The following is a 24,862-nucleotide window of genomic DNA, read 5'->3' as shown; positions in this document are numbered from 1 at the left end:
TTTTGGGGGCATCCCTATCCCTATCCCTATCCCTATCCCTATCCCTATCCCTATCCCTATCCCTATCCCTATCCCTATCCCTATCCCTATCCCTATCCCTATCCCTATCCCTATCCCTATCCCTATCCCTATTCCCCCCCCCCATTTCCCCTTCGCCCTCGAACCTTTTTGTCCCCTCCGCCCCACCGTAGCCTCCGGGAGCGGCGGGTGGAACCAAGCCGTACCCGGAAGCCCCTCCTGTGGGCGGCCCTGGCCGCCATGCAGGGGGGCGCGGGGCCGCGCGTGGGTGAGCGGCGGGGGGCGGGGCGTGACGTCACGGCGCGGGGCGTGACGTCACGGGGGGGCGCGTTACGTCACGGGGAGGCGCGAGGGCGACCGTTGGGGGGCGACGGTTGGGCTGAGGGGAGGGGATGGGGGGGGGCGGTGGGGGCTGAGCGCTGCCCCCCGGCCCCTCAGGGACATCCAAGGGCGGCGTCCGGGAGCTGGTGTGGGGCTACCTGGAGAGCAGCGGCCTGGCGGACGCACCACGGCCCGTGCATGGCCGCATCCCCAACTTCAAGGTGCGGGGGGCGAGTTTGGGGGGTGGGGGGGTGTGAGGAGGGGCTGGGGGTGTGCGGGCTGCCAAAGGGAAGCAGGCAGGGAGAGCTCGCTGCAGGGTTTCAGTGCTACAAGGGGTGAAAAATAGGGTGGAAGGGGGCTCTGCTTGGGCAGGTAGTGGTAGGATGAGGGGGAAGGGCCTTAAACTGGAAGAGGAAAGATTTATACTAGGTGTTAGGAGGAAATTCTGCACTGTAAGGGTGGTGAGGCACAGGGTGCCCAGGGGATGTGGCTGCCCCATCCCTGCAGGTGCCCAAGGCCAGGCTGGATGGGGCCCTGGCCAGCCTGATCCTCTGGGTGGTGTCACTGCCTGTGGCAGGGGGTTGGACCTGGATGATCTTTGAGGTCCCTTCCAACCCTATTCAACACATGCTGTGGCAGGTGTGCGCTGCGTTTTGTTCATGCCTCACCGGGTTTTTGCACCTCACTCTAAGAACTTAATTTCTTGAGTTCAGTGTACATGTAGTCTCTGCAAAGAGCGACTCATCCAGAAAGTGGTTCATCCAAAACCAGCCTCTGTGTCTTGTGTTTAAAGGAACCTGTTTGTATTTGTCGACTATGAAGGGAAATTGCCCTTGAGCTTTGAATCGGTTGTGAACGGGACCAACTTAGGCAAAGTGAGCATACCCAGATCCCCTTTTTTTTCTGTGCCCTGCAAGATGTTAGTCAAGTCTTCAGCCACTGTTGGTACACGTTTCCTTCCCATAGAAAAGATCACAAATTTAGCAGTGTGTCCCTCGTGTTTCAAATCTGGGGAAGTTAGCGTCTCTACAGGATGAAAGAGTAAAAATTTCCCCTCTCTGCTTTGAACTCCTTGGTGATGCACGGTTATTTTATGAAAACAGGGTGCCTCTCATGCTGCGACAAGGCTTCTGGCTTTACAGGAGTTCAAAGCTGCCAGTACTGTAAAAATAAATCCCGATGCTCCCCAGAAGAATGCTCGCTTTCTAACACTAGAAGTAAGTGAATGCATTCCCTTCTCTCCCAATTCCTTTCTTCACACAGGGGTCCCACCAGGCTTGCTGCTCCATTAAAGAGCTCGATGCATTCAGCAGAGCAAGTGTGATCAAAGTGGATCCTGATAAGCCTCTGGAAGGTGTTCGGCTAGCCGCACTGCAGGTAACTGAGCGCCTTGACCCCTGAGGAAGAGGAGGAGAGTGGGACAACGGTGGGGTGCTTGGCAGCACCTCGTGGCCAGCTCCTGCCATTTTTCCTGCAGGAGTTTTACCGGTCCTGAGCTCCACAGGGCTGATTATGTCACTGTGTCCTTGCCTTTTGGGCAAACTGCAAAGGTGCACATAGAGTTTTGGTAAAGTAGTACACTTCTGCAGACCGACAGCTGTTCCCATGGTTTTGTGGTCTAATTCCCAGAAACACATCAGGTGGCCTTGCCTCAAATTGCCATACATTTATCACAGGACGTATGTCAGACCTATGACTGTTTGCTAGCTTATTATCATGAGTAGCTTATTTGTGCACACATACTTTAGACCAACAGACGTGTCTTGCCCTGTATTTTTTAAATAGATCCTTGTCTGAAGCTGTACTGTAGTGGAGAGGATTCATCAACCACCACTACACAGTCACCGATGCTAACAACTCGTAGCAAATAAGATGACTGGCCACATGGAGATCTATGGGACAGTAAAAATGTTTCTTTGGTGTAAAACGAGCCTGCCTCATTTTAATGTGGTAACTTTTTCTGTTTCACAGGCAAGGAAGACTTTGCTGGTTCCCACCCCGCGGCTGAGAAGTGGCCTGTTCAATAGGATTGTTCCACCTGCAGGTGCCACCAAGGAGATTCTGCGGATATGTTCTACGTCTCGAGTAGGGACACAAAATGGGCAACATCTGAATTAGCATGTGGGAGAGTGTTGTGTTATGACAGTCCAACTAGGAGTTGGAATACCAGCTGCTACCTGACAGCTTGTTCTGTTAGGGTGTTGCTCCTGGTGGTGTGTACACAACCACACATCTTTTGGCAGTATTTAAGTCATGATGCAATTTATTTTTTTCAGGTCTACTTAATTTATGAATAGAACAGCATATTTTGTGAATGCTTTTTGGAACATTATGAACAACTTTCATAGGTGGCTTGGATCTTTAAGCTTCTAATAAATATTATTCCTTTATTATTTCTGCAGTTTTAAGCTAGTAAACCCTATAAGGAGTATGTTAGTGTTTATGGATTTTGCCTGATCTGGTCAATAAAATATTAGGAGTTACTCAGTAGGAAACATCGGTTCTTCCACGGTCTTAAGTTTAAAGAAACAATAATTCTGTGTTTTGCCTCAACTGACGGTATAAAAATGTGTATGTAGTGGGTGCGTGGTGGTGTTCTTTGAAACGTGGTGTGTTGCTGCCCTCTGGTGTTAAAATGTCATACTGCACAGCTAAAGTCACTTGGCAGGGAAACCTGTGTTGGTTTACATGCATCGTTACTTGATGTGATAATTTAACTTTTACAGAAGGAATAGTTCTGCTATATAGTTTTATTCCCTTCTTTATCTCCTCTGAAGGCAATAAAATTCTAGAGTAACCTAGAATACAACCAAGGTTTGTAAGTGGATGGTAATTAGTAGCAGCTTTCTTTGCTGGAAGTTCTATTAAGGTCATTAATTACGCTTTTCAGGATTGAAGAGCACCTTTTTGAAAGGGACCTTTCTTTTGACCTGCTTCAGGCCTCATGCCTGATCTAGGATCTTACCACCACGTCTGTTTCTTCCCCAAACAGGCTTACTAATAAATAAATGCTATTAGCAGTTTATATTGACAAAGCACTGTGCAAACTGATCTTGGTACACTACTGTGAAGTGGATAGTGAGCCTTATTACTTGGAGTAATACAAAAATTACCAATTTCCTTGGTTTTATGCTTCACCCTGAAAATATTTGGTTTTTTATATTGTGAGGATTAACTTAGCACAAGGTTGAATTGGTGTGAAGAGGATTTTTTTATGCTGTACACATATATTAAGAGTGAATGAATACCGAGATATCTTTTAAGTTCTAAACATCTGACGTTTGAAAATTAAAATAAAGCTCTGTTTTTAATTTCTGCAACTCTGGACAGAATTTTATTAGGACATGTCCTTTAGAGAGGATCCTGAAGGGGGCGAGGGGGCAAGAGGAATTAAAGAAGGTTGACAGGGCTATGTAAGGGTTTTTTTTTTCCTCACTTGTCAGGAACAATGTGTTTTTCTGTTCATCAGTGTTGTAGTTAGGAAGTTTGGGTAAAGATAGCTTAGCTTGGCAGTGGTACATCCTGAATGATGATCACACAGCAAAGCGTTGAGGAATACAGTCTCAGGGAACACATAGGCATCTTGAGAATGTGCTTTTAAAGATTTGTGTCTGGAGATGCTGGTAGTGCTGTGTATACAGTGTGAAAAAGAGAGTAATCCAGCATCTGTACCTTGTTGTGCATTTTGGGTACAGTTTAACGTCTTCAGGCTGTAGCCGTCTGTCTAAATTAACCTTGTGATTTGTATGTGAGAGTTAATTTAAGAATTTGTACTGCTCTGGCATTGCTCGTGAACATGAATCTATATCTTATGTAGGAGGGTAAGTTTCATTTGCCCTCATTTTCAGAAATAGATGCTGAATCAAGGGATTCAAATGTAAGGTTTTGATCCTAAAAAAGCAACCTTGTTTAGAAAATGGCCCACCTCCCTTAGCTCTCCCTGAAGTGTGCCAGAATCCTTGTCACTGTAGTAGAAAATGTATTCTAGGATTCCCTAGAGGGAATCCCTTTCCAGACATTTACAACTTGGCTATACATGGAAGAAACACTTAGAAACATGGGGAGTCACTTGGATTTATCAAAATGCTTTGGATTTTGGCCTCACTGGTTGGAAGACTCTGCAGTGTGTGAACCTAAAGCTATGTTTTTCTTGCAGGGTATAAAAGAATACAGTGTGCCTGTAGGTCTTGATGGGAAAGTACGAGTGGACCTGGTTGTTGTAGGATCAGTGGCTGTCTCTGAAAAAGGTAAGATAAAACCTTGTAAGCTTTTCAGGAGGAGGGTGTTAAGGTTGTGATTCACAGTGTTATATCTTCATTTTGGCAGACCTGAAAATCTCCTTGGAGCTTAATTGTGGCCTTAAGTTCTGTCTTTTCTGTGTGTCAAATCACTGATCCCAGTCCAAGCAGGAAGATTCAACGCCTGGTTTACAACAATGCTGCAGAGACTTGATGGGCAGGCAGCAGTGTGGTTTAGAGCATGCAGGCCACTGTTCTGGCCTTCAGGAGAATTACTCAGGCAAGCTTTTCTTTCTTTCTTTTAAGGAAGAAGGGAGACCAATGTGTTCAGAGACCTGTGCTGCTCTAACAGGGTGTATAAAAGGATGGGTGTTGCAGCTGCTGATTCAGTACCTATTTGGGGATGAGATTTTGCATTTTCTAGTCTTTTGAAGAACCACTGGTGGTGAAAAAATATCTGTTGACTTGACCCGTTGCGTAAAAATAAAATGCACTTTGTATGTGACCCAGATTCCTCTTTACTTACATGAAGTTAAACTGTGCTTGATGTGAGTAGGTGGTTCTAATTACAGTGGGTAAATAGGTTGCTGTGTTAACCAAATTAGATTGGATTTGGTTTGTTCTCAGTGGAGGGATCCTGGCATCTTCCAAGTGTTTGTTGAAACTAATGTTTAACTTTAATTTCAGTTTTAATTCCAAGTAAAGTTGCATTCTGTGAAAGACATTCATCTGAATTCTTGCTAAGTTACAACTCTGTTGCAGGCTGCAGAGTTTAATCACATGCTTTTGACAGTTACCATTCGTTCCACTGTGCTGTTTGTGTCTACCATCACCTTTTGCTTTTGTGTGTTTTAGGCTGGAGAATTGGAAAAGGTGAAGGCTATGCAGACATGGAATATGCAATGATGGTGTCAATGGGAGCAGTGAAGGAGGAGACACCTGTAGTTACAATTGTGCATGACTGCCAGGTAAGATAAAATATCTGCTCTGAAGTGACAACTTGGAATGATTTTGGGGTAGCAGCTTTACTTTGTTTCCAGGGTCACTACTAGATTTGCATATGTTACAAGACATCAGGAATTATGCACAATTTTAATGAATTTGTTTTTAACAAATCTCTTTCTTCCTGTAGGTGCTTGACATATCAGAAGAGCTTCTTGATGATCATGATTTAACCGTTGATTATATACTCACACCAACAAGAACTATCAAGACTAATTGCAAACGACCGAAACCACAGGGAATAATATGGCATAAGGCAAGTTACCTCTGTTAACAATGGCTTACTGGTACCAACACTCTGTTGATAATTTCTCCATTTTTAGTCCTGTAGGGAAAATTACATATAAACACATTTGTTACTTTGGAAATACTTGGAAAAGGAACAAATGTGTTTGTTAGATGAAACAAAAATACAGTGTAAATGTTCAGTGGTTTGTAGATGGTGATAGTGATGAAGTATATTATTGAAGCTGAAGTTTTGGTATCAAATGAATTATAGGGTGAGAGTTGCCAAAACCATCGTTCGTGGAGTTTTAAGAGAGGCATCATTTCTTGTAGTTGTTTGCAATATAACAGCTTATGTAAGCCGAGGGACTTCTCCATTTTGTTTTATATCTAATTCTTGAGTGCTTAATAAAACTGCCTGCCTTCAATTTATGAAGGCAGTACTTTGGAGACAACTTTATGGCATTAGACTGTGCGGAATGGGTGGAATACTCGCTGCTCCAGTTCTAAAAGAAAAGCATGACTTAGTGGCTGGTACATTGCTGTTTACATAGCGAATGTATGGGGTTGGCTTCCAGAGGACAGAGCTCATTTTCAGGTGGAGGAACAGTGACTTAATACTGCTTTAAATCACGTATCATTATTTATTGACAATGATTGTATTATGCATTTGGATTTCTTTGTTGTTTTTTTTTTTTTTTCTTCTTCTGGTAATTGTCAGAAACTTCAGTGGTTTCAAAAACGGTTTTGGAAAAGCATTTAGGAAATTATTCTACTGGAATTGCATTCTGGGAAAACGTTTTCTTTGTCATTAGATTTTCATTCCAAAAGCCATCCGGTTAGGGAGAAGACCTAATCCTGCACGACTGGGTAGCAGTATAAATGTTAAAACGAGGCATAGCGTACCCTTTCTCTGCAGAAAGCTCTGGAGGAATACCGCTGAATACTTCTAGGGAAATCAGTTGTTTGGCAAGCAGTGAACAAAGTAAAAAGTTGCATTTGTTAAGGTAATGTATCTACAACAAACAATTCTAGCCAGTACTATTTTTATTCCGATGGTGAGAGAGTGATTTACCCTGACTGTGGTTGAGGATTTGAGGTTAAAATTAAATAAATAAAAGCTTTCTCTGTTCTAGTGCATTTTTTCCATTGAATTATTTTTGAATTATAATTTTTAGGGTATTATTGAATGTAATTGTTTTGAAGGCCTATTCCTTGTGCTCCATCCATCTTGCCAACATACTTTTGATTATAGTCTGTCTCTCTTAGTGTCAGACCAGTCTCAGTAAGCGGCCTTACTAATGCTTCCCCCTCCACCTCCTGTCTCCTTCCTTTTGCTAGAAACATTATTTAAGGGTCTGGGGCACAGTCTCTTGCAGTGGCCCTTGAATCTTTTGTGTGGCTTTTGCCACTGGTAGAAAGTGAAGTCAGTCCCCAAGCAATTTATCAAATTCAATGTTTCTTTTGCATTTCTTTGCTTTGCAAAGAAAAAGTCGAGATTTGTGTTACAGAATGTTGCTCAAAAGCTTACCAAGTATTTGTCTCAACCCCTTGTTCCTAAAGCTTGAGGAGATGCTTAGTAGAGTTTTATCTAAAGCCTGCACCACATTGACTTCAGCTAGTTTGTGTCTCGTAGTGAAATTTTTTTTCTGTACTAATCTCTGCGTTAGTGGTGGTGTCTGAAAAATGCAGCTCTCACTGAACTTTTTACAGCTTTTACTGAGAACAGAGCTCTTTACATGACCAAGCTTTAAGTGTTTGAGTGTTAATTTAACATATAAAACAGCTTTTGGCTGTTCTTCAGAGCTTGTGTTGACTAGATAATATCAGAGAACACTAGTCAGTGGGGATCATTATGTTTCTGTTGTTTTGGGACAACAACAAAGTGTTGTCTGTATGAAGAAGAAATAATTTAGCATTATTCACGCACAGGGAACTGAACAACTTGTATACGTGTTGTTTGTGGCTGTGGAGGTAACTGTGATCGACTCCTGCACAGAGGGTCTTGGAGGTGGGAGGTCTAGTTAATTGTCAGGTTGCTAAAAAGGTAGGATTTGGTTGGGGCTATTTAAGTGTTTGTCCATCAGCTTTACCTGGATGCTACTACATTATTTTCTCATCCTTTTCTCTACATCCTTTTCTCCTTCAAATCCTGGCTTTGCTGTTGTATTCCTGTTCCTCCCTGCAAAACTAAACGAATCAAGAGGTAGTCAGTAAATAAATACCCCACTTCTGAATATGGTGTTTTGTCAACAGAAAGTAGCTTAACTGCTTTCAGGTGGGTGATGTGTAAAGTACATTGCAAAAAAAAAAATCATCCTTCACTGGATCAAGCAGAGACAATGACTTACAAAATGAATTAAAGGTGTTTGCAAACATGGGATTACTGCTAAGAATTGCTGCAAAGGATGTGCTTTCCTAAAGCTGTTAGGATAAATAGCCATTAATAGGTACCCTCTGTTTTCAGCTCATAATGAGGTAAAAGGGTACCTGCAGAGTAAACAAAATGCATATCTCCAGGCTAGGTTTCTGTGCTCAAAGAGGCACTGTGTTTTCTTGGAGTGTTTGTGGTCCTTATGTGCTGTGTGGGAAGGAAGTAGTGAGTCAAGTATGGGAACAGGTGCAAATAATTACATACTGTGATTTTTGTCGTAGAAATGCTGATTTTTTAAAGACTTCAAAGGACGTATAAGAGCTACAGTGTTAGTACCAGGGAAGCATTATCAAAATAAGTACTAGGCACTCTAGAAACACATCTAAATTACGAAGGCAATACTGGAACTTGTATACAGGTAAGCTTTCTGCACTGGAGTTGAGGGGTTTGAAAAACGTGTAAGTGCTCTTGGAGGGCAGCAAGAGCCGCTAAGAGCTGAGCACTCTGGAAAACTTTATTTGGATACCAGTGGAGAGTTATTTGGCTTCATCTGCCTAGAAAATCCAACCCATTGTTTCTGGGAACTCTAAATTCATGAACCAACTTACTTTCTCATTTAGTATTTTGTATGGGTAGCTGTGATCTTTATCTGCAACGCTGTCAATTATGTGTGTCACAATTGTGAAGTTATTTGTGCTGTGCTTATTTTAAATTGAAACTGTACAGACCAATTAAAATACTTGGGGGTATGAAGAGAGAAATGAGAATGGTTGGTAGAAAAATCACTAGATTCTAGCAAGCATTTCCTTCTGTTTTTTTTTTTTTTTTGTGGTGTTTTTTTTAATCACTCTTTTGCTGAGAATTTTATAGAAGTAGGAAAAAATTTTCCCAAAATTTAATGAACTAGGAGCATCCCTGTGTCTGATGTTGGAAGAGTTTAATATGCAGTGGCAGAGAGACACTGACAACAAACAGCTTTTGATTTGGATCTGTGATAGAATGTTTGGAAAGTAAAATAATGCTGGTTCAGAGCTCAAAAAATTCACACACTCAAGCTGGCAAAATCTTTAGCAGGGACACATTGCCATCAGAAAAAAATTACTGTTGGTTTAGCTCAGGCTTTTTGTTTTGTTTTTGGGGTGGGCTTGTTTTGAGGGATGGCGTGAGCAGGGCAGGCTTCCACGCGTGGTTAAACATCTCGACACCTTTGCAAATCTGACCCTTGCTGCAGAGTCCATGGACTCGGTTTTTGCTGATGGATTCCAAATGTGGGTTGCATAAGTTTCTCCTGAGGGACGCTCGCAGACTTCATGGGCTGCCAGCTCCCAGAAATATGCCCTCGGATTGCGTGCACATATTTGGACATTTTATCATTCATTTGCACAAAATGTTCGACTGTGCTGGCCCGTCCTAGCTGTCTTGGCTTTGTGCTTTAAACCCCTGTGAGCAGAGCACTCCTTGAAACAAGCAGCTGATGAAGGAGACAACGTGAGAAGTGGGCTCTGTTCTGGAGGCCTTTATGAGGAGTCTTGGGTCAGGCATCGCCCAGGGCAGAAATTAATCTTGTAAACATTTTTGGCCTTCCAGCCTTGGTACTTGGAAGGGTTGGTAGATCTGCTCTACTAAAGATCATTTGGTCTTGCCCTCAGCCTTGCAGGGCAGGGCAGCAACACCTGTATCCATCGTGAGCCACGTGTTCCTCTATCATTTGGTGTGGCCAGATGGGTAGCTATGAGAAGCAGAATTAAATAACAGACTAAGCATCCTCTGCGATCTATAACTGTCCTTGCCTTATGGGCCCTACATCAGAACTGCACTGCCTTTGCTGCCAGGGAAATCAAAGTGGTGTTTGGCTTGGCCTGCACTGTATCAGGGGTCAGCATTACTCATTCTGTCAGAGGACAAACACATCTTTCATTTTCTCCAGCAAAATATTGAAAGTGGCTACATTTGCTCTTCTGGAATAACAGTGGCTGAGGAGAGCCCCGACGTTCCAGCAGAGGCTTTCCAGAAGTCCATCTGCCACTACGTTGTTTTGGGACCAAACCAGGTGTCGTAAGAGTGGATGCTCAGGGTTAAGTGCTGGGAGATTTTTATTGGCAGGCAGCATCCCAGAGTCTGTTTGCTTCAGGTTTCTGTCAGAGAGGGGCCACATTTCCCTTCTCAGCTCCTTTCCCATAGCCCGGTAATTGTGTGCCAGAAGAATTCATCTACCCTGCTGTCCTCTTTCCCCAAGGCTCTCCCAGCCATGGCAGGGAGTAGGCAGGATTGTTAAATGATTAATTGCCTTTGGTGGAGTTATTTTTAACCTGAATCACTTCAGTTACTGAGTTCATAGCACAGCCCCAGAAGCGCTTCTGGTGTCCGAGCCCAGAAGGCTGAAGCGTGGAAGCGGCCTGGGAATTGGTGGTCAAGGGATAATAGGAAACTTCTTCAGCTGGCTTCGCTGCCAAAGCCAATCATCTAAATCCCAACACTCAATACGAAGTTTACAAACATCAATAAATGGCTTGGCTCTGACTTTATAGGGAAAGGGGGAGCGAGGGAAGGAGCTTCCGCCACTGGGGTTGCCCAGGTCTGCATAATGGGATCAACAAAACGCGGGGCAGAGCCCGAGTCCCTTGTGTCCTGGCTTAGCTCTAAGTGCTAAGCAAGGCTAGGGAGGAGTGACCAGCCGGCACAGGACCAAGAAACGTGCAGCTTGTTTGAAAAAGAGAAGGAATATCTTTGGACTCTCTCCACATGGAAATAAATCATTGCAATCCTCCCCAGCTCACAAGACAAAAGAAACTTTTTTTTCGTGATCGTAATTAGCAACACATTGTACTACCACAAAGGAGTTCTTTTGTTTGGTATTTTGCAACAGAGCAGAGCAAGTTTTTTCCCCTCCTGTGCCACCCACTGCCCCTTTTGCCCTTTTGTCTCTCACCCCCTGCGCCCCAAAAAAGGTGGTGAAATGATATTCTGAATTCCCAAACTGAGTTTTTCTGCCATTCTTTGACATAAAAGGAGCGAAAAATAGAGAAGGATTTGAAAGCTTTGGCCCAGATGAAAATGTCTCCTAGACTCCAGGGAAAATAGTCTTAAAGGTAAATTCTCTGTCACTCTGTGACAGAAAGATGTCAGTTGACAGTATCAGAACTAGTTTAATGTATTTTTTTGGTTGGTTGGTTGGTGGGTTTTTTGTTTGTTTTTTACAAACAAATCTAAGTGCCAAATCAACTGCCTTGGCTGCTTAGAGGTTTCTCACTGGTATGCCTACCCAGGGCTTTATTTCAGGTAATGATAGGTTTGCTTTGTGGTGTTTTTTGATGATCAGAACTTCAGCTCTTAGAGAAAATTAGTTCATAGTCCTTCTGAAGACATACATGCTATTGCAAGTACATCTACCTGAAGCTGCAGGGACCCTGAACCAGGAGCTCCAGGCAGACACCAAAAACTGCTGGTCACTCCAGTGAGAAGAGAGACTGTACTGCAGCCTGGCCAGTTGAACTCTCCTTTAGAAAGTATGCTGACCCTGGATTATCTAAATCTTCTCTTCAGTTTGTCCTTCAGAGACTGGGAGTTCCAGCTCCATCCTCTGAATGGCCCTGCTCATCAATTCCCTTAATCTGCTAAGCGGGTGAGATCTCACTCTTGGTAGTATTGCTCTTTCTTGCTAAACCCCCATCCATGCCTTAGGAGCTGAATTTAATTTCAGGGCGAAAGGAACTGTGCACACACTTGGTAATAGGTTAAGGTTGTTCTTTGGGTCCAGGAGTGATTAGTTGCATGAGAATAGAAAAATGTTTTTCCTGTTTGGTTTAATTAGCATAGAGCTTACGTTTCACATAGAAATGTGACAGAGGACAACAAATGTTCCTAATTGTTGGCCAGTAAAAACAAAGTAAGATGGCTTCAGCCATTGGTTTGATGTTGTATCGCCCAGGGAAGGGGAGTTTGCCATCAAACCCAGCAGTCTGAATTCCTGGCTGAGAAAAACAAATTAGTCCAGGAATCCACAGAGCAATAAGTCTTCAAAATCTGAAAATGGCATGTACCTTTCAGAGTGCTGAGGCTCCCAGAGCCCCAGAGGAAGTCCTTGCCTCTCTGTACTGGCTGCCAGATCAGGCCAGATTTGTACAGAAATTATTCTCAGCCGTAAAGTTTGCTTGTGTAAAGGGCCTGATCCCAAACACCTTGACTCTGGGTCTGCAGTGTGGCAGAATGGAGGTTGCCTCTGCCCGTGATGGTTAGCTCTGCTGTTTGATATTATATTAACGAGGCGGAGCTGGGCTGTATGGAAATGTATGTATTTAATTTCAGCCTGAAGTCAAGCTTGCTTGTTTGCTCCTCAGAAGAGGAGTCCTGCCTGGAAACATTTAAGGAACTCCTGCTGACTGCCTTTCCTGTTACCTAAGCCTAGCATTGCCCCCACCCTGTCTTCAATTTTACTCCAGTCACGTCAGACTTGGGTTCCTTTCCCTAGAGATCTGTGAATTTTAGACTTCTTGTGGTGCAGTCAGATTGAAGCTCCCCCTGACAGAATTGTAGAACCAGGAGTTCAGGAGCTCTGAGCTGAGCCCTGCAGGTATATTTTGGCCAGGGTACACTGGTGCTGGTCCAGGACAGCCTGCTGAGGTCGTGGCTCATACTCTTGGGCACAACACCCTGCGAGAGTGGCTTGCTCGCACTGTGTGGGCTACTAGCTTGGGACTCTGCTAGCTCAGGCATCACTTCCCCAGGCTCTGTTTTGCTCCCTAAATTTAAGAATTGGATCTTGTGTTGATGGATGTTCTGCTTGTCCAGCAGCCAAGTACGAATTACTGCTGCTTCCAACTGCAGTCTGCAAGCCAAGAGCTAGACCACATTAGCTAGGGAACCACTGCGTTTCCTGCCAGTCACTGAGTGCAGCCTGGGGCATCTCATGCCTGAGATGGATAGGGTTCAGCTGTTGAGAGGAAGAGCCCTTCCAGAAAAGCTGCTTATGAACTGGGGCTGGATGGAGGGACAGAGAGTTCACAGTTTTGAAGTAAGTGTTTGGACACTCTTCCGTTCTGTGATCCAGCCCAGCAGAGTGGTGTGGGATCTGATGAGTAGCTGCGGGTGGTGCGTGAGGTCAAATGGCAAGAGAGGGGCTGTGGTGATGTGCCACAACCAGAGAACGTGCCTCCAGCTGGGCCCACACTCGTAGGAGCCCCGCTACAAGGCACGCTCCCCAGCTGCAAGCTAACACCATGGTCCCTCCCCATTGTACGACCCAGCCTACGGGATATCCTGTTTTGGGGGGAAAAGAAAGCAAGGAGGTCTGCAGAATGAAAGTGCCTGATGGTCTGATGAATTGTAGGCATGTAAGATTCTGCCAGAGCAGGAGCACAGGCCCTCGGTCAAAGCAAATATTAAGGGATAACAATGAGAATGCAAATCTGAAAACGCCCTGATAAATAAATGTCAAAATCACATAGCTCTGGGTTTGGTTTTGATTTTCCTGCTGGATCTACATTGTATTGCTTGCTTAAAGAGTAACTAATGTTTATTTTTGTCCTGCAGTGTGTATTTAGGGAGCATCTTCAGAATCCAGCCAACAATTAGTAACATTGTGAATGCTCTGGCACTTCAAATGGCAGCAATATAATAAAGTTCCGCTCTTTTTATGGTACAAATGGGCCCTGATGGTCATCTTTTTCTGGAAGAAAAATCTCATAATTGTATCTGTCTTCCTCCTTTTTTAGGTCAGCTATGAGATGCTGGCAAAAATCCCCATCCTAAAGAGTCTTCGATACAAAGAGAAACAGACAGGCAAGGATGTTACCCTCCAAGACGAACATCCAGACTTGGCAAACGCCAACGAGTCAACAGCGTTAAATGAGAAGGCAATGCCTGGAAATACAAGACCACAGGCTGCAATGGGCTCGGCTCAGCTGGGACAACAGTATGTTGAAAGTGATTCTTTAAGTCCCAGATTAGAGGGATCTGGCACGATTACTACTGTGTATGTGGGGAACATACCTCCCAACGTAAGAGTGAGCGAGCTGAAATATGCTTTAAGGGAATTCCATGCAACTCCTTTAAAAGTGAATTGGCAGGGAGCACAGCACAGGGCTTTTCTCGATTACAAGGATAAAGCAGCCGCAGAGAGTGCTGTATCCTCTTTGAAAGGCTTGAGCCTTGGGGGTAATACTTTGCGAGTTGAGCTGGCCAAGAATCAGAGAAACAAAGGGCAAGTAGAAATCAATAGTCAGAAATTAATTTGAATGGAGGAAAAAAAAAAAGGCGTGTTTTTATTGTTTTGCAAGAAGCTGACCTAAGTTTTCAAGGTTATTAGTATATGCGCTGATCTCTGCAGGCCAAACAACAAAGGCAAAGCCAGCTTTTCAAACAAATGAGGCATACATCTCACAGCTGACTTGCCTGCCCCATTCCTGCAGTTGTACATGCAAAGTGCGTTTGTCAAGATGGATGACAGAGGAGCCTTTTCTCTAAATGGTTGTCCACAAACTACCCACGTTGCGTATATTTGTTTTTCATTGGCCCTGGTTTGATTTGCTGTTCAGAGTGTACATCTGTTAGGCCTGGATCAAAAACCTGCCCTTTGGTAGCTGCGTGCAGCCACATGGAGCGAGGTGGTTATGTTCTGTCATCTACAGATTGTACCTGCAGATTTGTGCTTGTGAGCTTTAAAGCCAGCTGCAGAAAATCTGTCTTAAAGGTTACAGTTATGTTTACTAAGAAACGGTGTTTGCCTGATGCGAGTTTTCAGCATATTTTTCGTAAAAATGGGGGAAGGGACCTTGGCCTATTTGTGCTCTTGAAGAACTGCTGTAAAAACACTGGCTCAGCCCCCAAGTTCTAGTAATAACTATTAACATCAGGTGGAAGAGAAGGTAGCCCCCTTCTCAGGTTTGTTTTGTTAATTCAGCCCTCTCTAAACTTTGTATGTTTTATTTCAGTCTGGGAGAGGAAACTTTTTCTCTCCTACTTCTCCCCAAAACACTTCAGGTGCCTTTTTGATTGATGTAGATAATTATAAAACAGATTCTTTTCCTGATTGTCTTGTCTCTTGTAATGTGGTGTGATTCCATTGCCTCTGTGAAATTACATTAATAGATGCTCATTGTAGTGGAAATGAAAAGCAGACAAACCACAGTCAAAACTTGTTGATGATTAGTCCTAGTTCTTTGAAAAGTTGTTGGAGATAGCAGCAAAGCCCGGTCTTGCTGTGTTTTTGTCACCACCAGTGTGGTCTTCCTGCACCCACAGCAGCAGACAGCGATGAGCATTAGGGAGCAGCACTGACAAATTTTATTTGCAGAAGTGCTATCAACTACTAGCTTAAAGTAAGTTTTTAGACGCACATGAACACTTCCAGTGTAGAGGAGAATGATGATTTATGTGGTATGGCTTTTATTATAATTTTTGTTCAGTTCTTCATTCCTGAAAAACAAGCTGAATTTTGGCTGAACCATCCTTTCTAAACAGAAGCAGTTTTGCCATTGATGCTGGGCACATAGTCAAAGTAAGCATCCAAATGGATTTTTTTTTTTAATGTATAAGTTGGAAACTCTTTTTAGCCAGAGGGTACTGTTAAGTATATTTTAAGTACATTATTATGCCTCAAGGGTCAGACATTTCATACAGTATTAAATAAAAAATTCTGTTATCATGTGCTCTGCACAGGAGGGACTCAAGGAAAGCATTGCTTCAACTTCCTGTAAGGTCAACGTAGGATAGGTTTCTGAAGTAGTGCTGTGCTCTGCTGAGCTCTCTTTTCCTCCAGCTCAAAATTATTTTCAGTGTCACTTAGTATGAATTCAGACATGAGCACTTCAGGGGCCTCTGCATCTTGTTTCAGTAGTTGCATGCTTCAAGGATAGGAGTCAGGGGTTATGCTACTACTGCAACATACTCATTACATCATTGGCTTAGAAAGCAGAGGAAAGAAAAACAAAAAATAATTACACATCACTGCCTTCCTCTTCCAAATGATGGCGAATTAAGTAATATGATCATGTGATGTTCTTTTTGACTCTTGCAATACTGCTTGCGTTGGTGATGACGCCCTGGTGACCTCAGCAGTTAAAAAGCATTATTCTGCCAGGGAAAACTTCAGTTGTCTTGAACTTCCCCTGTTATATTGCAGGTTGAACCAGCCTTCTATGGTCTGTGAGAATTTCATCCTCTGATTTTTTTTTTTTTTTTTTCTTTTAATCTCTGAAGTTTCAGTGCAGATAAGAATAACCACTGTTGACCGCTTAGGGTTTTTGGGGAGGAAAATAATGTTTTTTTGCTTTTCACTGAGGCAGAATGAGTTAAAAGAAATTTATAAGTGATAAATGATTTGTATGCATGTGTAAATAAATACTTGAAGGTATTCCTAAGATATTTTTTTTGCTAACCTTGGTCATCTGTTTTTTGATTGCCAGAAACCACAACATATAGTTCCAGGTCAGCTGACCTCCAAAGGTAATGGGAAAAAAAGGCATTCATACGGGTTTTCTCTGTCTTCTGCAAGTAAAATCTTACATTATGCCAAGGGATTTATGTTTGTGGTTCCATCGCATAAGCTGTGCTAGATCTATATCCATGTAGCCAACCTCTGTAGTTATCTTCCAGCCTGTCACTTTTTTCAGTCTTATGCTTTGTGAGGCCACATTTCACAGCAATACGTAATAACTTGTTACTTTCCCAAAAGGCAATTAACAGTCCAAACCACACTACTGGGAAGATATTAACTAGACAGAGATATGTAACTGCAGTTAGGCTCTGAGAAGAAAAATAATTACTGTACGCTTAAGATAATGGACCATTCATTAGCAGTTTGAATGAACTGGAATAATATTGATGCTGTGATAATATCCAATTTAAGTAGTCAGTTTTGATCCAGGTTGTTAATAAATGGCAAGGTCCTTTGGGCCTTGGCATCGTAAAGTCATTAAAACTTGTTTTTAATTCAAGGTAGCAGCTGCTCCAGGCTAGAGTTTGGCAGCCCACTGCAAATCCATCTGTATCAGCAGCTTCAGCAAATCAGTAGTAGCTAGCATGGGTACAAACTCTTGATGCAGAGATGACAAATGAACAACATCATGCAGGAACAAATCAGTACAGGCAGCTGCTGAAAACAGAACCTGCTGCTACAGAAAGCTCACCAGGGTTCAGAGCCTCTGTGGAGGGTTTAGCAGTAAGAGGTTGTTACATGAAGGCAGAGCAGCAGTCATCAGAACTCAAGTGTGGTCTCCACAGTCCTGCAGGCTTAGCGTGGGTGCTTTACTTTCACCAGGGTTTTCTGTTGGCAAATATGACTCAAGAACATAACCTCTCCCTTTTAGAGATGAAAAATCGTCATGAGTCCCAGCACATCTACGGATTGATATAGGATTCCCACAGTGAGAACCAGAAGTGATGTTGTAGGAACTTAAGTATTTACATTTTGAAAAGGAAAAAAAAAAAAAAGCAGCATGACTTGCAGCAAAGCTGTTCTGCAAGCTAACCTGTGAGGTACACCACGGAATAGCTCATGCTGTTTGGAATGCATCATATATTAACACATTCAGCAGGAGTTTGACCTTGCACATGCTGAAGTCAATGTGATTCCTGTCTTGGCCAGCAAGAGAAGCAGTGACAAGGATGGTACCCTTACTGCCACTTGGGAAGTTGCTCATCTTTTGCTAAGAGACATTTCAATGCAAGATGCTAAATTGCTGTTTAATTAAGTAATGTAAGACTGCCCAAGGCACACGCCTACATGGCTTTCTGGCATCTCTAGCTGTATAATGTGGATTTTTTCTTGCAGGCTGACCAAAATTCTACTTGGGGAGACAGCAGATTTTGAAGAAAAAGTGAATGGGGCAGTTTGCATCTCCTTAGATCTATTGTTTCAGGCTCTCTGCACGCTCAGGAAGACATCAGTTATACATGAGTCACTTCTGACTTTTCTCTGAATCCACAAAACTGAAATGTAATGCTTTTTAGTGAATCCTTAGACTCTGATCTCATAATGAAACTCGAGGAACCGAAGCCTGCTTATGTTTCACTTTGGCCAGATCAGGACTACACAAGATATTTTAGCAACAATCAAACCACAAAGTCCATGCCCTGAAGAATTTACAGTCTGAATTAACAAGCTTTAAAGATGAGAACCTTTACTAAAGTAGTAACTCTTCATTTTCTGCTGGTTATATTTGTGGCCCTGCTGCTAGCACCTAGGATGAACTTGGCTACATACACATAGATAGGGTTTGTGCCTAATCTCAGGTGGATATTGGCCCCTGAAGTCCCTCTTTGTTGCTGTGACTGAAGCACTAGTCTAGGGCTGCAGAAGCCTCAGTGCTTCAACCCTGTTCTCTGTAATTGCCTTTTGGTGACCACTCATGGCCAGAACAATGGAGGGAATGTAATTCTAGGCGCTTAACCCCCAGCCTCCTCCTGTATGAATGGTGGGATATCCTTGCTTTTTATGACTCTCATGATAAAAACATTTACAATGAGAAAGAAGTGCCTGGGTGCTGAAGAAAAAGAAGTCTAAAATGCCTGTGATAGATGTGCAGTCTGCATTTAATAGGAAATGAAGTGATCCCTAACACAGACTTGATTTTAGTTCACTTGCAGCAGCAGAAGAGCCTGTGTTTCACTGCTGTGTGATGAGAAGAAAAGTTCAGCAGTACAATGGGAAATACTTTACTGAGCCAACTTTGTTCAGAAGTAATTAAAAATGAGGTCTTTCTATTCTCTGTGCAGCCTGATGTCCTCGCTTGTCATGTGGTTCGATGCATTCTTTCCAGCTCCTTTCATGGCACAAACAAGTTAGGATGTTGTTATTGCATGCCCCTCTTTTTAAGGGTTCAATGGGGAAAGATGCTGAACAGCTCCGGAGGCTGGTCAGCGTGAGCAAACCCAGCTCAACTTCCATGGCAGCTGAGAGGGTGCAGAGTCCGGCAGCGACCACCCTAGGTGTTACAGCGTGTGTATGAGCTTCCCGGAGCAATTCTGCCCCCTCTGCTCCTCCTCTATCCCCACTTGTGGGAGAGATGCAGAGAAAACAGTATCGGATGAATGGAGCCTCCACCAGCTCCACTAGGCTGGAGAACATGGTCACTTTGGAGGGGTTTTTCTTTTGTTGAATGATATTAGTCACAGCGTGGTGTGTGGCACAGAGCAGCGAGGCAGCATTGTGATCTGCTAACAATAAAAACGAGGTGGCTAAATGCCACTCGGCACTGAAAACTATACAATCATGAGGGTTTTCCTTCAGACAGCTATGTCCATGCATTTCCTGGAACAAGGACAAGGCCACACAGCTTCAAGCCACCAAAGACAGCAGCGAGTAAACAAGCCATCTTGCTGTGGAGTCTCCTCTGAGTGACAAGAGTCAGAGATTGTTTGTTTCCATGGAGAGAAAAGGAAGAAAAAGTCTCAACATCAGGGTGGGAAGACAGCAAATCCTGCTCCTGTGTCACAGCCAGGTCCCCATCCAGCCCTCCAGCGCCTCCATTCACATTTGTCCCTGGTTCCCTCCCAGAAAGCAGTCTTTAAGGACAGAGGACTTAGCTCATTATCATTGGAGACCAATAAAATATCTGGGGAAAGGGATGGTTAAATACTGGCTTCAAGTCATGTCTTTTTTTTGTTTTAAATTTAATCGTCTTATAGTGCTCCAAAGGGAGAAACAAACATTTTTAGGAAAATGCTTCCATTGAAAATCTAGCACTGGCTCTGCATTTTTCTCTACAACTGCAGCAAGGGTTGAGGAGGGGGAGGAAAAGCATGCGCTGGGATTTCTCTCATTCCGGTTCCTTAGAAGGAACAGCCCCATGCAGCAGTTCTGGCTCTGGAGGAAACATCTGTGACTGTGACCATGTTAGTCAGGGAAACGTACCCCTCTGTGAGGTAGGCTTTTGTGTATGAATGCCTCTATTTCCTCATTGCCATCTATTAAAGATTATCTCTATACAAGAAAAGTGCGCCATTTCCCATGTTTTCATGTATAATGTCTGCAGTGTCTGCTGTAAACATCATGAAAAGTTTCTCTGCCCCTCCACTGACATAGGTAGAAAAGTCACTGCTTTTCATCTTTCAAAGCACTGCAGAAATGTTTAGGGTCGTGTATCCTGCCATTGTTCTGGGCTGGGCATCTCACTGAAGTCACTGGGAGAAATGACTTCAGGATACGGACCTATCTAGTCAATCTTTATGGTGGCCCCAGTAACATCCAGGTTTTACAGATGGAAAAACGAGGAAGGCAGAGCTGGCTCCTGCTAGACCAGATGCAACTGGTAATTCCCAGCACTTGGGGAAACAACTGGCGGGACAGGTTAGAAACTCATCAGAAGCTCTCTCCCTCAAAAAAGAAAAACAGCGTGGTGACCTTTTGACTTTTTCTACATGACAGGTGGGCATCTTGTATCTTCCCAACAGAGCTGCAGCATCGCAGCCACTCTGCTTCCACACAGCCCTGCTGTGGTTGGGGATGCTGTGATCCAATAGATCCTCCTGCTCCAGAAGAGCCTTCTGGTCAGTCAAGGCACTCAACTGCAAGCCTGTCTCCAGTCCAGGGACATAAATCACTGCGCTCTCACCCCATGAGACAAGATGGGGAACAGAATCTGAGCTCCTTTCCCTGAGACATGCCTCCTCCAGAGGTCTAGCAGATCAGCTATGTTGTGGTCCACCCTTCCCATGCAGAAACATGCGGGGCTAAAGCAGGGCAATTTTTTTCTTTAAGAAATAAGGCAAACATTCAGGACTGTTAGATGAGAGGAAAAAAGGGGCAGGGAAGGAAGTGAAACATTCATGAAAGGTTGCAAAAACCTCTACATTTCTAGGCATTAGTGTATCCACTCCTGCCACTCCTTAGTATCTTTGAGCAATCTGTTAGAATAAAGTTAATCATTCAGACAAGAGTAATACTTACAGTTTTTCCAGGGGGATATCATGTTTTCAGAGTCTTTCCAGGCACTTGCACTGCTCAGATTCCAAAGTCTGGTGTTTCCACCTCTCTGAAGGAAGCGATTACTCAGGTAGTTGATCTGCAGCGTCTTTTCTTTACCACCATATAGGAACACAATCGCTGTAATAAGTCCAGCTCCAAGTGAACTCTTGGTACTCTAAGTCCCTGCAAAACTTTCCAGGCTCTGACATACTGCTTTCTCAGGTGTGTTTGCTTATTTTTTCAGTAATTAGCCTGAAGCTGAGCTGAGCCACAGAACTGCACTTTCTGTACCATTCTGGGTCTTTCAACTCCCGCTGCCTCAAATAAAGAAATGACTATGTCCAGCCTCTAGTATTTATGTCACTGTAAGAAACACTGAAGTGAGGTGGCACTGCCAATACCCACCCATCTCAGTCCTTGATCAAGCAGATCTGATCTCTAGGACTGACATTTGCTCTGATATATGTGCCTGTGACCATGAATTTCAACCTCTGACCTACAGGCTTCTTGGGATCTCTCAGAAAACCTACAGGAAGTGTCTGAGAAGAGGAGATTCATGTTTGCCTCAGATAATGGGGAACTGGTCTCGAAGAACCTCTCATAAGCCTGTGCAAATAGACAGCTGTCCGTCCTGGAAGATCAGTAACAATGAGTTTTATTCCTTCTTTTATCGTTCCTTACTAATATTCTGATTTTAGTTGCTTACTGGGCAGGAGGAGTACTGGCAATGAAAGTTTTTTTTAAAAAACAACTGAGCTGCATGCCTCTCCTCACTTCTTGAGCCAATCTGATAATTGTGGCTATGAATAACATCAGCTCACGATTGCAGAGCTGCTGCTAGCACTCTGGGCATCTCCTGCTCATCATGGGGGTCTCTGTCAGCCAGACACACTCTCCCCTGCATCATTTATGTCCCTGAGATTGGACTGCCAGTGCCAAAGATTTTTTGGCACAAACATACAAATGCCAAGCCTGCAGGAACAACCCTAGCACTGTCTTCCTGCAGAAATTGGTATCAGGCAGGAATTAGGGGTGTAAGCACGCATGGAAAGTGAGCAAATGTCCAGCTTTGGTCTTCCAAAAGCATGTGGTCTTCCAAAATAAATCAAAGTCCCCTTTTGAAAAGTTTGCTTTTGAAAAGTGAAAATTACTGTCACTGATGTCCACTGATGCTTGTAGGTCCCAAATTTATTGGATTCAATATAGAAGTCAGGCACTCAATTATCCTGATGGATCTGAGCCTTCACCTGCTAAAAAGTACCGACAAAACTCAGAACTTGGCCTTCTAAATACCCGTTAAAGATTCAAAGGATCTGTTTCCACCAGCAAAGTCTCCAAAGTGCCTGTTTTTTTGCTAGTCTGCATAACCACCCCCATCCAAGAGCATCATGTGCTGAGTATACACGGGATTCTCCATGCCATGTATCCCCATCTGCCCCACCTGGGGGTAGAACAGGCCTGACCCCGTTTGTCCGATGTGCTGAATCGCCAAAGTTTCGACGGTAAATTTGAAGATGCAGGAAAAGGGCCGTTCTCTTGTGGACCTCCGGCTACCAGAAAGCGGAAGGAGAAAATAAAATAAATAAATAAATGGAAAGGAAAAGGAAAAGAAAGGAAAAGAAAAGAAACCCCAAGCCTGCAGCACCCACCCCAGCAGGGCGCACGGAGGGAAGGGCGGACGCCTCCCGGAGCGGTGCGCGGTGCGCGGCACCAGGTGGCGCTGCCGCCAAGGGAACGGCTCCGCGCCGCCCCCGGGCCCGCTCCCCCTCCCCAGGTGCCGCCCCCCGACCAAAGGAGCCCAGCATCGCCCCCCGACCCCCTCCCCCGGCGGGGACCTCAGCCCCGCACCGCCTCTCGTGGGGCTCCCAAGTGCAGCTCTCGCACCCTGGGGGCTTTCTGCGCCCTGCCCGTGCGGGACCGCTGTGTGCCCCCCCCAAAGCATGCAGCCGTGCGCACACGAGCGTGCAAGGAACAAGGCAGTAAGCGTGCACATCCAGCTCCGTGGCAGGGGAAGGAAACACCCGGGAATCATCGGGGCCACCAAGGCCTCTTGCCACCCAAACGCTCTGCAGTGGCACCACCTGGCCCTGGTGCCTGGGGATTTTTGGGTTCCCCTGTGCCACATCTGGTTGGAGGCACCAGGCCTGTTTCTTGCTGCGTGCCGAATTTCAGCACAACAGCTTTGTATAAAGCTCACGGACCACTGCAGGGTATCAGCAGTGAGAAACTCTCCCGTAGTAGAAACACCAAAAACAAAGAAAACCAGGTAGTTTTATCACCTGTGGATGGGGCAGCGGGTGATGAGGAATAGCGAGCGGATCCCCGATGCTCAGCGGAGCCACATCATCTGACCACGGCTCAGAACTGGGCAGGGGGAGGCCGTTACGTGAGCAAATACCATATTTCTGAGCAAGCCTATTTCTCCTCTCCTCTTACAAGGCTCCATCAGTGTTTCTGAACAAGCTTATTTCTCCTCGCCTCCCAGCAGAGCCCACCCGACCACAAAGACATACACGCAGAGCTGCTGCTACAAAGGGACCGGTTGTGATAGCAGCTAGGTTTTTTGCCATCCCCTGGGACACCGCATGCAGGGAAAAAGCGGGTTTGTCTCGTGCAGAACAAGGGCTGGGGGCAGGAGCCCGTAGGGTTTCATCCTCTCCTCCCCGGTGGAGGTGTCTGAGATGGAGAGCTGCCTGTTTAGACTGCGCTCACTGGCTTGAGGAGTATGTGGCGTCCACGGTATGCGGTGGTTCTGTTTTTCCAGGTTTGGCGGCATGGGGCAGGGGAACCGATGGGAGGGAGGAAAATGAATCATGAGAACCTTTGTTGGGGACCAGATATCAAACCTTGCTCGGCTTGGACCCACGGATTGCAAGGTGTTTGTCTGCCCTTTCCATCCCCTGCGCGCACCAAGCTGTGAGCAGATCGATAGTACACATAGAGGAGCAAGTTCAACATGAATCTGAAGGATGAAACGAATCTTAGGAGTGATAGTGAGATTTCAAGGAAGGAAAAACCACTTGGCAGAGACTGAACTCCTCACCCTGAGCCTCTATCTCAACCACACCTAGCACAGATATGTGCGTCAGGAGCGAAACCTCAGCCTTCAGCTTGTACGTTAAAAAGATGGTAACAACACAGCTCACCTCCAGCAGGGACGGTCAACAGTGCAGGGAACAGAGGGAAGGATCCGTCCAGAAAGGCGTAAAAACAGTGGAACCCCAGTAAATGTTGCACGTTGATCACCACTAGCCTACCCAGACCTACCCTTGAAAAAGAAACACCCAAAAACAATAATAAGAAGAAAAAAATCTGGGAGAGAGGCCTCCACCAGCTCTGAAAAAGCCTTTCCCACCTGCCTTAATTAGAAGAACAATTAGATATTTTGTTGGTTTGTTACCGGCTGAGTTTCTTTTTAATTAAGCTCATTACATAAAGCTGGGCTAATTAGCACACCATAACCTAATTTGCCTGTAAAGAGAAAGAAATACCCGACGAAGGGATCAGATTTAGCCGTATGCATCTCGGTTTTTATTGGTTTTGCTCTATGGATGGCTTCGTAGTGTAAGCTGATGTGGGCGCGTTGGCCTCCGGGTATCGTAAAAGGGGAATTGCCTTGGGAGAGCGGGTAACAACCCCCCCCCCTCCGCAGCCACCAGCCTGTCCCCATCCTTGTCCCTATCCCCAGCCACCCGCTGTCCCACAGGCGCTGAGGGTGCGGGTCTGTCCCTGCCGAGCGCAGCGCGGTGACCCCTCGGGAGTCGCTCCAGCCCCCTGTTC

The 24,862-nt window shown here is 44.7% G+C and overlaps 1 protein-coding gene and 1 long non-coding RNA gene across 6 annotated transcripts; one reads left to right on the top strand and one right to left on the bottom strand.

Moving 5' to 3' along the window:
- The first annotated feature begins 181 nt into the window (after window positions 1-181).
- Window positions 182-21,974, top strand: MTHFSD (methenyltetrahydrofolate synthetase domain containing). 3 transcript variants are annotated; one of them, XM_068693080.1, is made up of 10 exons: window positions 182-286; window positions 457-560; window positions 1,443-1,502; window positions 1,603-1,716; window positions 2,311-2,424; window positions 4,496-4,586; window positions 5,433-5,545; window positions 5,710-5,835; window positions 13,890-14,089; window positions 21,585-21,974. In XM_068693080.1, the coding sequence occupies exons 1-10, from the start codon at window positions 259-261 to the stop codon at window positions 21,772-21,774; spliced, it is 1,140 nt and encodes a 379-aa protein (XP_068549181.1). In that variant the 5' UTR covers window positions 182-258; the 3' UTR covers window positions 21,775-21,974. The 3 variants fall into 3 exon arrangements, with proteins under 3 accessions (XP_068549181.1, XP_068549179.1, XP_068549180.1); XM_068693078.1 differs by lacking the exons at window positions 1,443-1,502; window positions 21,585-21,974 and having other exon boundaries at window positions 13,890-16,539; XM_068693079.1 differs by lacking the exons at window positions 1,603-1,716; window positions 21,585-21,974 and having other exon boundaries at window positions 1,443-1,556; window positions 13,890-16,539.
- LOC137861695 (uncharacterized) lies at window positions 15,991-24,567 on the bottom strand. Of its 3 annotated transcripts, none has more exons than XR_011099782.1 (3): window positions 24,229-24,567; window positions 22,524-22,632; window positions 15,991-22,332 (listed from the first exon to the last, which is right to left on the bottom strand). It is a non-coding gene; the product is annotated as an uncharacterized lncRNA (long non-coding RNA). The 3 variants fall into 3 exon arrangements; XR_011099783.1 differs by having other exon boundaries at window positions 15,991-22,329; XR_011099784.1 differs by having other exon boundaries at window positions 22,546-22,632.
- Between the last annotated feature and the right edge of the window lie 295 nt (window positions 24,568-24,862).

This window comes from Anas acuta, chromosome 10 (genome assembly GCF_963932015.1).
Source record: "Anas acuta chromosome 10, bAnaAcu1.1, whole genome shotgun sequence".
Lineage (NCBI taxonomy): Eukaryota > Metazoa > Chordata > Aves > Anseriformes > Anatidae > Anas > Anas acuta.
The sequence above is the reverse complement of the archived record's forward strand: the minus strand, read 5'-3'. Positions and strand labels throughout refer to the sequence as shown.

Bases quoted from the DNA above. Each gene is read 5' to 3' on its own strand.
- MTHFSD (XM_068693078.1), top strand. From the start codon at position 259: ATGCAGGGGGGCGCGGGGCCGCGCGTGG. The intron at 4,587-5,432 runs GTAAGATAAAAC...TGTGTGTTTTAG, and splicing joins AGTGGCTGTCTCTGAAAAAG to GCTGGAGAATTGGAAAAGGT. The intron at 5,546-5,709 runs GTAAGATAAAAT...TTCTTCCTGTAG, and splicing joins CAATTGTGCATGACTGCCAG to GTGCTTGACATATCAGAAGA.